Source organism: Amblyomma americanum, chromosome 6, assembly GCF_052857255.1.
Source record: "Amblyomma americanum isolate KBUSLIRL-KWMA chromosome 6, ASM5285725v1, whole genome shotgun sequence".
In the NCBI taxonomy this organism is placed as follows: domain Eukaryota; kingdom Metazoa; phylum Arthropoda; class Arachnida; order Ixodida; family Ixodidae; genus Amblyomma; species Amblyomma americanum.
The window spans coordinates 70,487,728-70,503,144 of record NC_135502.1 but is presented as its reverse complement, the minus strand read 5'-3'; the positions used below and the strand labels follow the sequence as shown (position 1 = coordinate 70,503,144).

The 15,417-nt window shown below is 52.0% G+C and overlaps 2 protein-coding genes and 1 pseudogene across 2 annotated transcripts in view; 2 read left to right on the top strand and 1 right to left on the bottom strand.

The window, feature by feature from the left end:
* The window catches only part of LOC144093671 (uncharacterized), a 101,822-nt gene that overhangs the window by 74,224 nt on the left and 12,181 nt on the right, over nucleotides 1–15,417 (bottom strand). The gene's annotated exons all lie outside the window — the stretch shown is intronic.
* Nucleotides 1,637–4,129, top strand: LOC144093665 (uncharacterized protein T26G10.4-like). The gene has a single exon (XM_077627257.1). The coding sequence runs from the start codon at nucleotides 1,688–1,690 to the stop codon at nucleotides 2,525–2,527; it is 840 nt and encodes a 279-aa protein (XP_077483383.1). The 5' UTR covers nucleotides 1,637–1,687; the 3' UTR covers nucleotides 2,528–4,129.
* On the top strand, nucleotides 10,002–11,251 carry LOC144093666 (uncharacterized; annotated as a pseudogene).

The window sequence follows — 15,417 nt, the reverse complement described above, 5'->3', positions numbered from 1 at the left end:
GACCCATGCCATGGACTTTGCCCAAAGGGACCTGATACGTGGTGTGCCTTCAACAGAAGTCAGTCAGAGGGCAAGCCATTTTTCCACAAGGAGAGTTTGCCTGCATCTGTCTTGGAGGCTATCAAACCCATTTATAGGGAGCTATCGAAGGATGAGCTCCTAGAGAAGTGCCTGCATGGGCGAACTCAAAATGCAAATGAGTCGTTCAACCATGTTGTTTGGGAACGCGCGCCAAAGAATGTGTTTGTTAGGCTTCGGACCCTACGGATGGCAACACTGGATACTGTTCTTTCATTTATTGATGGTAGCATCGCACGGGCAACGTTTTGAAGGCGTGTGGATTGAACCCAGGGAGCAACACCATCAAGTGGCTGAGGGAATCTGACCATAAGCGCATGTACTTTGCGGACCGAGCAACATGACAGCTTACAAAAGAGGCCCGACATTCAAAACGACAAGCCGAAAAGCGAAAAAATGACGGCGACAGTGACTACGAAGCAGGGGGCTATTAAACCAGTTACTATGGAGGCGTTTCTGCGAATAAAAAATGGTCCAACTGCAAGACATACAAGATCATTTTACACCCACCTGGAGACCCAAGGAAGTTGACACGACCATCCTGCTCGACAAAACCAGCTACATCGAGCCGGCAGAATTCTCCCTCGACGAATTTACAGAAGAAGAAGTCCCCCGGAAGCTCCGCAAGTGCGAGAACAGCGCCCCCGGGAACGACCGAATCACCTACCAACACTGGAAAGCCACCGACCCGGAAGCCAAGTTCTTGACCGCTGTATTCAACACCTGCATCAAGTTCAAGAGAGTGCCCCAAGAATAGAAGGAGTCTCGGACGATACTGATTCACAAGAAGGGAGAGGAGCAAGACATCGGCAACTGGGGCCCCATCGCCCTCGGCTCGACGATCGCAAATCTGTACGCCGGCTGCCTAGCATCCAGGCTGCAGCGTTGGTTCGGAGAGCACGATACCCTCTCGCGCTGCAAAAAGGGGTTCCTGCCGCTCGACGGCGTGTTCGAGCACAATTTCGTGCTGCAGGAGCGCCTTGACGCGGTGCGGGCCGGCCGTGGGGAGCTCTGCGTGGCGTTCCTGGACTTCGCCAACGCCTTCGGCTCCGTCGCCCACAACGCCATCGTCGACGCCCCACGAGGAGCCGACGCCGGAGACGACTTCTGCGCCATCGTAGCCGACTTGTACCGCGACAACACCACCCGCATCGTGGCAAAGGACGGAGCAACGCAGTCCATCGACATTTCTGCCGGTATTCGCCAAGGCTGCCCCCTCAGCGGACTACTCTTCAACCTGGTCATCGATCCAGTGCTGCGAGAAGTTCAAGGAGACGAGCGACAGCACAACATCCTGGCCTACGCCGACGACCTGACCCCGCTGGCCAACAGCCCGGAAGTACTTCAAGCCCGAATCGACAAATTAACAGCCCTCTCTTCCAGGTTGGGACTTAAACTCAACCCCGGAAAATGCAAGACCCTGCACCTCAGCGGCCGGACGCCTGTCGGAACCAGGCCATCAGTCTTCGAAATCAACGGGACAGCCATACCGACGATCAACGACTTTGAATCTCAATCTCTTCTAGGACGCCCCGTCGGATTCAGCGTGTTCCCGGACACTGCAACCGTCGACGACGCCATCAGCGTAGGCCACCGCCTGCTGACCTCGATGCTCGCCCCGTGGCAGAGGTTGGACGCTGTCAAAACATTCGTATACCCAGCGCTCAACTTCTCCATGCGGTGCGGGTTGTTGGGGAAGGCAGAGTGGGAGCGCCTCGACGAAGCCCTGCGACCGCTAATCAAACGCACTCTCTACCTTCCAGCAAACGCCAGCAACGACAACATCTACGGCAGCGCAGCAGCGGGCACGACGGGAATTCCCCTGGCAGCGGAGCTCAGCGACATCTGCCGCATCGACAGCACTTTTAAACTCCTTTCTTCTCCAGACGCAGAGGTTCGAGACCTGGCGAAGCGAGCTGTCACCGAGGTCACCACCAAGAGACTGGGCCGAGAAGTGACCGAGGCGGACATCGCAGCCTACCTCAGCGGGGAGACGGAGGGAGACTTCAGGGCGCGGGCCACGCAGCTCAAGTCCGTATGGACGAAGGCGCGAAAGGCGTCCCGGCGTCTCGAGGTCACGTGGGAAATGCGGGAAGATGGGCCCCACATCACCTGCGCAGACGTGACTCTGGCGCCGAAGCACCGAACGAAGGTTGTGAAGAAGCTGCGCTCGATCGCCACGGCCGCACGAAATCACTCTCTCCAACAGAAACCCAACCAGGGGAAAGTGATGGAGTGCGTCGCCGCCGATCCCAGCAGTTCTCATTTCATGCGTTCTGGTCTTTTCACCCGTTTCTGTGACTGGCGCTTTCTTCATAGGGCAAGGTTGAACCTCCTGCCACTCAACGGTGCAGAGCGTGCGGGTACAGCAAGGAAACCCTCCCCCACGTGCTCTGCCACTGCATGCGTCAGAGTGCTGCCTACACCGCCCGGCACAATAAAATCGTGAACCGGCTGAAAGCTGCCGCAGGGAAGCGATTCACAATCACCCATGAGAATCGTTCTGCGAGAACGACTAACCTCAAACCAGACTTTGTTCTGGCGCGAGGGGAGTCGGCGATTGTCATAGATGTCACTTGCCCCTTTGACAATCGCAGAACGGCTTTCTATGTGGCACGGGAGAGTAAGGTCGCCAAGTACGTACCCGTGTGCCAATACCTGCTGCGAAAATTCCAGCGGGTCAGCATCGAGGCAAATGTTGTTGGAGCGCTCGGCTGATGGGACCAAAACAACGATAAAGTGATGAAGAGGCTCTGTAGCAAACGCTACATGCGCCTCTTCAAGAAGCTGGCGGTGAGCGACACCATCGCTGCTTCACGCGAAGTCTATTCCAGACACGTGGCTGCAAAGTTGAGGGGCTCGCACTTCGGTGGACCTCAGCAGTCACACGTTGGAAGACTTCGAACACACACAACAGCACACTCACACTACAGGAATAAAACTTATGGACGAGACTTCCGATAGAAAGGAACGAACAATAATCAGATATGCGGATGAGAACTAGGAAATGTCCCGAAACATTTCTCAAAAAACTCTACGCTTTGATGCTGGTGTGTTTCGCTACTTGGCAGCACAAACTGGTTCTTGTGAAAGGTTCGGGACGAGGAGATGTGGAGGTGGGCCCTTGCGGTCTGCCCTTCGTAGGAGGTCCCCCTGGGCGCCTTCTAATATGTTTCAGGGCTAATGGGAGGGTCTGTGAGCACGACTTTCGCCCAAGTGTCCGGTTAGCTGGTCACCACATCATAGCACTCCAGAGCTCGAGCCACTGGCGCGTCTAGGGGTACAGGCACTGTGCGGCTACCCATTTAACAGATAAGCGGGTGGACCTCCTGGAGCTTCACTGCTTTTTGGTAACGGTGCTGCTTATGGGCCTGGTGCTTCCCGATGCTGGTGACCCTTTTTTTTTTTTCGGGAGACTTTTTCTACGAACCACTTTGCTCTTCTGCTGCGCATCCTGCACTTCAGTTCAATAACGGAGCAAACCTAACGCCTAAGGGCCATCAGACCGGTCAGTCATGGAGGCCATTCAGCAAAAATTTTCCCAGCTTCCATACTAAGATTTATGCATAGATGAATCTCTGATGCCTTGGACAGGCCGCCTTTCATTCCGGCAGTACATACCATCCAAAAGACACCGGTTCGGATTGAAGATGTTTATGATGTGCGACGTGAAAACCGGGTGTGTACTGAAGTTTCTAGTTTATACAGAAGCTACAGTTAGCCTGGCCAAAAGAAAGGAGCTTGGTTATGTGGGGGCTGTTGTTGCTGACCGCATGGCGGACTTTCTTGGAAAAGGACAGTCTTTTTGTGAACAATTGGTACACAAGCCCAGTGCTCTTTGAATTTCTGCAGAGCAAAACAGAACAAATACATGCGGAACTGTGTGTATCAATAGGAAGGGCCTAGCCTCTTTCAAAAAGAAGTTGAAGAAGGGCGAAATACAAAGCTTCCACACAAACATTCTGCTTGCCTTTAAATGGTGCGACAAGCGCGAAGTCACTATGTTGACAATATATGGACTGGAGATGCAAGATTCCGAATAAGGTGGACCGAGCAACTGGAGAAAAAATGTGTACTTGAATACACGAAGAAAATGGGACTATCAGAAAATGGAAAGTATCAGGAAAACTCTGAAGTAGAAGAAAATGTTTTTTTTCACCTGCTCAACATGACACTGCTGAACGCATTTATTCTCTACCACGAGAGAACTGGCACCCCGGTAAAGCTTGCTATGTTCAGTAAGAAAGCCCACAGACTCACCTCGACCGAGCAGCCAGCACTCGTCGCCGTCACTAACACGTTCTCTTTCCCCAGGTAACTTCGAAGCCGACGACGAGCCACCGAGCCCTGCACCAGCAACGGACATCGGCCCGTCACCACTGGAGCCTGATGTCATCATCTTCACACAAAGTGAAGCATCCGCCCGGGAAGAGTCGCCGACCCGAACTCTCTCGACCAAGAGGAGGGCCCAACACAGCAACAAGAAGAAGAAGACGACGGCGGCCACGAAGACGAGGAAACCACCGACCCTGCGGCAAGGCGGACTGACGACAACGACGGCGCCGGGGACGAAGCGAACATCGACCCCCTGGCAAACCTGACCGAGGACAACAGAGTTCTCGCCGAGCACGCCAGGCGTCTCCGGCGATTGCTGCGGGAGCCTGTTTCTGAGGAGGGTTGGGATGACTTCCTTTTAGTTTTGCACGAGGCCATTGCGGAGGTTGCGAAGGAGGTAAAGCTGCCGACGGCTCCGGCCGGAGGTAAGCCGCGCCAACCGGTCAACCCCGAAAACGCTCAGCAGATTCAGAGACTCTACCGCAGGAATCGCCGCCGAGCGGTACGCCTGATAGTGCAAGGCGAATCTTCGCTCTGCCCGGTCCCGCTGCAAGACATTCAAGATCATTTCACGGCCACGTGGGGACCCAAGGAAGTAGACACGACCATCCTGCTAGACAAGACCAGCTACATCGAAACCGGCGGAATTCCCCCTCGACGCATTCACAGAAGAAGAAGTCCTCAGGAAGCTCCGCAAGTGCGAGAACAGCGCCCCCGGGAACGACCGCATCACCTACCAACACTGGAAAGCCACCGACCCGGAAGCCAAGTTCTTGACCGGTGTATTTAACACCTGCATCAAGTTCAAGAGAGTGCCCCAAGAATGGAAGGAGTCTCGGACGATACTGATTCACAAGAAGGGAAAGGAGCAAGACATCGGCAACTGGCGCCCCATCGCCCTCGGCTCGACGATCGCGAAGCTGTACGCCGGCTGCCCAGCGTCCAGGCTGCAGCGTTGGTTCGGAGAGCACGAGACCCTCTCGCGCTGCCAAAAGGGGTTCCTGCCGCACGACGGCGTGTTCGAGCACAATTTCGTGCTGCAGGAGCGCCTTGACGCGGCGCGGGCCGGCCGTGGGGAGCTCTGCGTGGCGTTCCTGGACTTCGCCAACGCCTTCGGCTCCGTCGCCCACAACGCCATCGTCGACGCCCTGCGAGGAGCCGGCGCCGGGGACGACTTCTGCGCCATCGTAGCCGACCTGTACCGCGGCAACACCACCCGCATCGTGGCAAAGGACGGAGCAACGCAGTCTATCGACATCTCTGCCGGAATTCGCCAAGGCTGCCCCCTCAGCGGACTACTCTTCAACCTGGTCATCGATCCAGTGCTACGAGAAGTTCAAGGAGACGAGCGACAGCACAACATCCTGGCCTACGCCGACGACCTGACCCCGCTGGCCAACAGCCCGGAAAAAGTTCAAGCCCGAATCGACAAAGTAACAGCCCTCTCTTCCAGGTTGGGACTTAAACTCAACCCCGGAAAATGCAAGACCCTGCACCTCAGCGGCCGGACGCCTGTCGGAACCAGGCCAACAGTCTTCGAAATCAACGGGACGGCCATACCGACGATCAACGACTTTGAATCCCAATGTTTTCTAGGACGCCCCGTCGGATTCAGTGTGTTCCCGGACACTGCAACCGTCGACGACGCCATCAGCGTAGGCCACCGCCTGCTGACCTCGATGCTCGCCCCGTGGCAGAGGTTGGACGCTGTCAAAACATTCGTATACCCAGCGCTCAACTTCTCCATGCGGTGCGGGTTGTTGGGGAAGGCAGAGTGGGAGCGCCTCGACGAAGCGCTACGACCGCTAATCAAACGCACTCTCTACCTTCCAGCAAACGCCAGCAACGACTACATCTACGGCAGCGCAGCAGCGGGCACGGCGGGAATTCCCCTGGCAGCGGAGCTCAGCGACATCTGCCGCATCGACAGCGCTTTTAAACTCCTCTCTTCTCCAGACGCAGAGGTTCGAGACCTGGCGAAGCGAGCAGTCACCGAGGTCACACCAAGAGACGGCCGAGAAGTGACCGAGGCGGACGTCGCAGCCTACCTCAGCAGGGAGACGGAGGGAGACTTCAGGGCGCGGGCCACGCAGCTGAAGTCCGTATGGGCGGAGGCGCGAAAGGCGTCCCGGCGTCTCGAGGTCACGTGGGAAATGCGGGAAGATGGGCCCCACATCACCTGTGCCGACGTGACTCTGGCGCCGAAGCACCGAACGAAGGTTGTGAAGAAGCTGCGCTCGATCGCCACGGCCGCACGAAATCACTCTCTCCAACAGAAACCAAACCAGGGGAAAGTGATGGAGTGCGTCGCCGCCGATCCCAGCAGTTCTCATTTCATGCGTTCAGGTCTTTTCACCCAACAGCGCCCCCGGGAACGACCGAATCACCTACCAACACTGGAAAGCCACGGACCCGGAAGCCAAGTTCTTGACCGCTGTATTCAACACCTGCATCAAGTTCAAGAGAGTGCCCCAAGAATGGAAGGAGTCTCTGACGATACTGATACACAAGAAGGGACCAGAGCAAGACATCAGCAACTGGCGCACCAAGGCCCTCGGCTCGACGATCGCAAAGCTGTGCGCTGGTTGCCTAGCATCCAGGCTGCAGCGTTGGTTGGGAGAGCACGAGACCCTCTCGCGCTGCCAAAAAGTTCGTGGCAAAGGACGGAGTGACGCAGTCCATAGACATCTCCGCCGGAATTCGCCAGGGCTGCCCCCTCAGCGGACTACTCTTCAACCTCGTCATCGATACAGTGCTACGAGAAGTTCTAGGAGACGAGCGACAGCACAACATCCTGGCCTACGCCGACGATCTGACCCCGCTGGCCAACAACCCGTAAGGACTTGACAAACCACCTGGACAAGGCTTTGAGGCCAGTTATTGGCGCCGCTAACAAAATACTCCATACATAATGACCTCAGGAGACTTTCGAGGCCATTCGCAGACGTTTGCGCCCATACCGCGGATGTGTGCGGAGGGGCGGATAATGATATGAGACACTGGCGACCTAGGTTGCTTATGCGCAGCTCCATGCCGAATCGGAACAGGTTCAGTTTTTGCTGCCGGTCTGGCAAAACGTCTCATAAGACTGAAAGACCTTGTGGAAAATGACGAAGTGAAGCTTACAGATGAGGGGAGTACAGACAAAAAGTGAAATGATTTCGGCTGCAGGTACGATGCGCAGCCACACAAAGAATAAAGTAAAACCAGGCAAATAACTTGTCTATGTCTATGGATCACGCACCAGGGCGATTTATTGGCATTTTTGGAGACAAATAACAGTGTAACAGTCGGGAAAGTACAACCGCCAGTAGTCGCTATAAAACTTAAAACTGGCTTCTCAGCCCAATTCCGACAAGATCTGGCAGTCAGCCCCCAGGAGATCTGTAGGCTGAGCTTGCTATTGCTGCTCTGCCAGATCTCAGAAGGCATTGAAGGCCTTGCCTTCCAGAGGGACCGGGGTCCACCAGCCGTGGTCTCACCCAACGAGTAACACGCCCACAGTCAATACAAAAAGACTGGTTTATTCCGGACCAAAACAACACTTCAAAGCAAAGAAAACAGGTGCTACAGCTGAGCTCTGCCGAACAAATATACAGAGTCGAAGAAGGAGTTACAAAGGACGTCACAGAAAAAACAGTAAGACGAGGATAAGACCAAGCGGCAGCGATGAGGGCTTGAAACGCTAGATGAAACCTGGCTGCTTGCGTAGCAGCCACTCATGCCAAAGGGCTATTCCATCCTTGCAGATGCCATTTCTATATGCGGTCTTCATCCGGGTACAGTGTCACCCCGCCGTTCGTGTACCGTGCTGATTTTTTTATGTGTTCAAAGGCTGTATTTGTTTGTACCAAGGCCTGGAATTGGTCTAAATTCTAGCGTGATTTGAAGGTTATCGCACAAACGTCGACCGAGGAAAGGAACGGCGCCATGGCCGAGAATCCTCTGCTGGGGCAAGGGAAGTGTCCGGCCAGGTTCCCTCACTCTCTTTGCTGTTTGTTAAGCAGTCGCCACTCGCTTCTAGGCAAGCAGCTTCTTAAAAGGCCGTTAACAGGCTTCTGAACATGCAGTGACGGTATTGCTTGTAACAGCATGCTGGTCTGGGCCACGGGGCCAGCAACGCGATGCCGGCACAAACACGCCAGCGCCTGTGGGCACAGCTCGAGCCAGAAACGGGCTGGGGCCGGCAACGTGCTCGCAGAAAGGCTGGAAGTGTTTCTGGCAGCAGCGGGTGAGGCAAGCGCGAACTGCTGGCTCGCTAGTCGGTGCCGAACACAGGTGAGCTAATGTGCTTTCGAAGCGCGGCATGGTACGGTTACACTTTCAGTATTACGTGTCTGCTCTCCGGTGCCCGCGAATTTTGCCCGTCCGTCCAGTTTGTGTTAGCGGTTGCATTACTTACGCGCCACGCGAACCCAACACGCAAGCATAAGACACTTAAGGGGAGATGCGACTGAAAATATCGCGATTTTTTTGGAAAAAGCCATTTCGTGTTTTCTTGTGTTTTGTATTCCTCCAAGCCTCTTCTTTTATGTATAAAAAATCAACGCCGATAATCAATTGGAAGTTAATAAAAAATGCAATTAAACCACTCGCGGTGCCTCGTGAAAGTGCGCATTTGACTGAATTTTGGGAACGCGGCATTTCGCGCCACGGCGTCGCCCGCTCTTGAATTTTCGCGGTGAATTAGGCCCAACCCTATTCCACCAAAAATACGAAAAAAAGAAGATCATTTCGCCCGAGTCGAGCGTCGCGACTGGCCCTTTAAATCACGTGGCATGATCGGAGCCCTACCATTGGCTGCGAAGATTTCAACGCACGGCAGTCGGACGCAGAAGCTCTTCTTTCTGCCGCCACCGAGACGTGAACCAACGCTTCTGCCAGGGTTTTTTTTCCTTCATACACCATGGATGTGATCGAAAAACGAGATTGTCGTTCACGCCCCAAGCGCAAGCGTAGAGCTCCGGTGGCGGGAGGTTCGTCTGCTCTTAGGCCTAACCGCGGCAACGGCGATGCACCCGATTTGGATCATTCACTCTTCTTGCGGAGCATCGATGATTTCGTGAGTGCATCTGAGCGAAAGTTAAGACATTCGACGACCATAACAAGGGTGAAAACGAGCGCGGAAGCACATTTACCTGTGAGATCGGCATGTTGCACGACCTCGTCAGCTGCGCGGCGTGCTCTGCCTGCGGACGATGCGATTTCTCTGATTTCGATCATGCAAAGGCAGTGACGAGGCGTCCGCCCGCGGCAGTGCACGGGATGCCTTCGCCATGAACGTGAAGTCCGTGGTCGCTGCACGCGTGATCGGCGTCGGACATGAACAGCTTTTGCGGTTTTGTGCGATTATGGGTTTTGCGAAACCGGTGCACCACAGGGCTTTTGCTGCTATTGGCAAAAAATTGCATGCTGCGGCCAGAAAGCTGCCGCCGAAAACCTGGAACAAGCCAGACAGCTGACTGCAGCCGAGGCAGGATCCACGAACGTCGCAGTCATGTTCGACGGAACGTGGCAGAAAAGAGGCCACTACCACAAAGATTGTGACAGGGCTTCTGACAGGGCTGTGTCTAGACTTTGAAGTTCTTTCCAACTACTTCCTTAGCTGTAGCAGGCACAAGGCACTAGAGGATAAAGAAGAACAAATCTGGCAGGCCTTTCACACACCTGTGCGTGAGAAAAACGCAACCTGCTCGGCACACGCGATGGAGACTGAGGCTGTCCTAAGAATCTGGAAGAGGACAGACCTGTATGCCACACCTCTCAAGTATACAACGTTCCTGTCTGACGGGGACAGCAAAGCCTATGTGGCAGAGCTGGACATCTACGGGAGTGTTCCTGTGCAAAAAGAAGACTGCACAAACCACGTCGCAAAGAGACTTGGCACTGCACTCCGGAAGGCAAAGTTCCTAAGAGGAGAGAAGCTCAAAGATAAAACAACTGCCAAACTGCAAGGTTATTTCCAAGTTGCTATCACCAGCAACAGAGGAAATGTAAGAGATAGGGATGGTGCCAGCAGCCACAAATTTTGCCCAGATAGAGATATGTCTTGGTGCAAGCACAAGCGGGCACTAGCTCTGGGTCAGCCAGCACCAGTCCACACTCCCATCCTGAGTGTTTCCCAAGGCAAGGCTGTGCTGCCAATCTATAAGATTGACTGATGAGAAGCTGTGTGAAAGGACAAACACAAAATGCAGCAGAGTCACTCAATAGCAAAATCTGGCTGCTGTGCCCCAAGACGAAATTCGCAACACGAACTGTGGTTGAGACAGCGACGGCAAGTGCCGTCCTTTGGTTCAATAAAGGGCACACAGGCTTCGAGGAGGTGCTACAGGAGCTTGGCATTCTACCATCAAAAGCACTGCTTTCTCTAAGCAAGGAGGTGGACAAGAGGCGCATATCAAGCATGTCCACAAAGGCAACTGCAGAGGCTAAGGCCCATCGCCGCAACGTAAAAAAGAAGGCCCGTCTGGAGGAGTCTGCTCGCAGAGACTGTGAGGGGCCAACGTAGGGGGCTGGTGCCTTCTAGCTTTGTGCCCTCTTCTGAGACAGTCTTGCTAACTAACGCTCTGTGCAAATTTAATCAATATTGAATGAGTGGTAAACTAGTAAACATGTTTTTTTAAGTAACTGCAATAAAGGAAAAAAGGACATTATTTCATTATAGCATTGCTTAGTATTTACAACTTATTTCCTAAGAATAATAAGACCTTGGAATGTAACAACAGTAACAACGAGAAAACAGGTAAACTAAATTTTAGTGTTCTGCTGTGCTTCCTGCAATCACCCAAGTGTGCACAAACTTGAAAAGAGCAGCTCAATCTCTTTAAATGGTGCAAGTTTCATTGAGATGTGACAGAAATTAAAGAAAAAGTTTTTCCGAGTAGCATCTCCCCTTAAGGGCACAGGGTAAGGTAAAATTAGAAAAAAATCGTTTTTTTTTCTTTTGGAATTTTAGAAGTTCAATTCTTTCTACACATGTTCCATGATCGCACTTTCCTCAGAAAGCCATATTTACGGCTGAAAAACGCTTTTTCCGAAGCCAAGTAGTGAGCGGCCACGCCCCCTTTCAGGATTAACGTCAATTTTTTCAACCAAAAAGTCCACCACGTGACTTCAAAACTTGTCTAAAATCAGCTACATATAAAAAATTGTCTGGCAACTATTGTACAGCTCCTCTTTTTTAGCCAAGACAATCCTGAGACGCTTTGCACGTTTTTTCCACATTTCTGCAACCTTCATGCAGCTGCGTCCAAGTGCTATCCCTTTCGATCAGTATTGTAAATTGTGCCGGTGTTGGTTGCTGCTGATAAGCTGAGATGCCCAGGGCAAAGAAGGCCTTCGTCAGGCGTGAATTTCACGGCAACCGCTACGCTCATCGTGAAAAAGCAAAAGGATGTCCACGACCGAATGAGATCCCGAACGCCGAACGCGCCAGCTCCTCGACATCGAAGCTTTCAAGATTTTCTCTGTGCTTCCAGGAAGAGGATGTGCTACAGAGCAGCAGCCAATATGCCTTAATGGACATGGACGGCATTTGTGCCGCAATTACACAGATTTGTGTGTGCAGAGAGTGCGGTGGAAGTGTTGAGCTCATCGAAATTGTGACAAAACGGGTAGGTGTTGCAAGCGTTTACAGTTTGAACTGTGAAGTGCGTAGTGCCGCACAACGATTTGAGACGTCGAAGAAAACTACTTCTGGCCTCTATGAAGCCAACCTCAGGTTAGTGTATGCCTTGAGGTCCATTGGTAAGGGAATGGCTGCAGGAAATATACTCTGTGCTATGCTAAACCTTCCTAAGCCGCCGACAAAGCTTGCGAAATACAATCAAGAGCTTCTAGGTCACATCGAAGCTGCTGCTCAGGAGTCGATGAAAAGGGCAGCTGACGAAGCTGTGCAGCTGAATGAGGGGGATAAAGACATCGCACTTGCTCTTGATGGAAGCTGGCAGAAGCGAGGCCATACTTCCAATAACGGCATAGTCTCTGCGACCAGTGTAGACTCTGGGAAAGTGCTGGATGTGGAGGTTTTGTCTAAACGTTGTCCAAAGTGCAGCATCAAGGGCACAAACAGTGACCCCCTTCATAGAGAGGTGTGCCAAAGCAACTACCAAGGCACCAGCGGTGGAATGGAAGTCGCAGGAGCACTGAACATTTTTGGCAGGAGTGAGGAGTTTCACGGCGTTCGATACGTCAAATACCTTGGGGATGGTGACAGCAAGGATTTTATGGCTGTGAAGGCACAAATGCCATATGGTGATTCCGTTGAAATATCCAAGGTTGAGTGCATAGGGCACGTGCAAAAAAGGATGGGCACAAGGTTACGAAGGCTAAAAAAAGGAAACAAAGCAGGAAAACTCTCTGATGGAAAGAGCCTCTCGGGCCGAGGCCGACTGACTGATGCAGTAATAGACAAGCTCCAGACGTACTATGGTTTGGCCATCAGAAGAAATGTAGGAAACCTGGACGAAATGCGAAAGGCCGTTTGGGCAACCTTCTTCCACTTATCGGCCACAGACGATGACCCATGCCATGGACTTTGCCCAAAGGGACCTGATACGTGGTGTGCCTTCAACACAGAAGTCAGTCAGAGGGCAAGCCATTTTTCCACAAGGAGAGTTTGCCTGCATCTGTCTTGGAGGCTATGAAACCCATTTATAGGGAGCTATCGAAGGCTGAGCTCCTGGAGAAGTGCCTGCATGGGCGAACTCAAAATGCAAATGAGTCGTTCAACCATGTTGTTTGGGAACGCGTGCCAAAGAATGTGTTTGTTAGGCTTCGGATCCTACGGATGGCAACACTGGATGCTGTTCTTTCATTTAATGATGGTAGCATCGCACGGGCCAACGTTTTGAAGGCGTGTGGATTGAACCCAGGGAGCAACACCATCAAGTGGCTGAAGGAAGCTGACCATAAGCGCATGTACTTTGCGGACCGAGCAACACGACAGCTTACAAAAGAGGCCCGACAGTCAAAACGACAAGCCGAAAAGCGAAAAAATGACGGCGACAGTGACTACGAAGCAGGGGGCTATTAAACCAATTACTATGGAGGCGTTTCTGCGAATAAAAAATGGTTTTTCACATCTTTATTCCCTTTACGCTCTATTATCTCACAAGTGTTTTTTCTTACAAAGGTACCATTATTTCCAATGCCTTTCAAGACAGACGGCTGATTTTTTTTTGCAATCATCTACATAAGTGTTGCCAACTACTGAACTAGAATTAAGCAATTTCACTGAGCAGTTATTCTGTTATGAATTTTGAAATGCGCAAAGAAAGGCCAGATTTGTGTACTACCGGAAAAATTTTTATTAAAAATCGAATTTTCAACACATTTCAAATATTCTAGTTCAGTAAAAAGAGCACAAAATTTGGCAAACAATAATATATATATTATTAGGCTACTGTTATTAGTGAGAAACATGTACCTCAACATGGCCTAAAATGCATGGGAAGTATTGGGCTTACCCTGTGCCCTTAAGCAATTTCACTGAGCAGTTATTCTGTTATGAATTTTGAAATGCGCAAAGAAAGGCCAGATTTGTATACTACGGGAAAAATTTTTATTAAGAATCGAATTTTCAACACATTTCAAATATTCTAGTTCAGTAAAAAGAGCACAAAATTTGGCAAACAATGATATATGTATTATTAGGCTACTGTTATTAGTTAGTGAGAAACATGTATCTCAACATGGCCTAAAATGCATGGGAAGTATAGGGCTTACCCTGTGCCCTTAAGGGGGGAGACTGCTCTAAGAGGTGAAAAAATCGCGAAAAAAATCGATTTTTCAAAAATGTAATTTTCGAAATCTGCAGCTGTTTCTCTACCACCCTGTGAATTTTCTAATCTCTAGAGCCAATATTTGGGCTGTAAAAGGAGTATAAAACTTCGATCCGAGCTCTCTCTTGGCAAATTTTCGCGCAATAACAGGGCTTTTTTCCGAGACATGCTATTATCGTGTCACTGCAGCGATCGCGGCCATCTTGGTCTCGTTTGGAAGAGCTGCTTTTCGTTTTAAATTTCGCGCAGTTCCTGCTCCTTTATGCTTATTGGATGAGGGAGAAAATGCCGCCAAAAAGCAGTCACAACGCGCGATGCTATTCGCTAGTCGGTGCACGTGACTGAAAGCTGCTATCTGATTGGCTGAAGGGCCTCGTGTCGTCTGCTGGAAGCGTCTGTTGAGCCCAAGCGGTAGCCATTTTGTCAAGGTGTGTTCGCTGGTGCATTTCGCGACGATGTTAACGCCGGCGCCAAAGTTCAGCACAACGCACAGATATAGAAAAAAGAGAAAAAAATCGCTTATTAACAACCTCAAGAAGAGTGCCACGGTCACCTCGAGCACCACGGACACCACAGGCACCGTGGGTACGCCTCCGCCAGCGGATCGGGAGGTGCCGACCGAGCTAGGCCTAACGGCGCCGCCGGTCGCGGAAGCCTCATCAGGTAGCGGCCGTGTTCGTCGCGATACCCGACTGCTGCAAAGTTCCAAGATAGAAGAAAGGAAAAAGCCCAGGAGAAACTTCAGGAGACGGCATCAGTGGCAGCAACAGAGCGAAAGGCAGCATTCTTCAGTGCAATGGGAGACGCCGCAACTGCCCCACCCGGCGACACCTTCTCCATCGTCAGCTTGCGCTTGCTGAAAGAGATGCTGTCGTCAGTGAAGTGGAAAGTATGCAACGGCGACGTGTTGATTGAAAAATCTGACAGAGAGTATGGCCTCGCCGTTAAATTGACCCTGACATGCGAGAACTGTGGCGACGTGTCATCTCGATGGAGTTCGCCGCGTGTGGAGACCGACCAGACAGTGAGCCCGTTCGTGGTGAACATTCTCGCCGCGTGCGCAATGCAGTCAACAGGTAACCAGCGTGCCGCGTTGAATGATATATTTTCGGTGATGAATATATCGCACCGCGGTCTCATTCGAAAACTTGGCAGAAATACGTCAAGACAAAGTTGACGCCCGCGGTGGACCGTGCGGCTCAGAAGTTGACTTCCGGCT

What these genes read in the sequence shown, in the direction of transcription:
- LOC144093665 (XM_077627257.1), top strand. Translation starts at nt 1,688, where the DNA reads ATGCTCGCCCCGTGGCAGAGGTTGGACGCTGTCAAAACATTCGTATAC.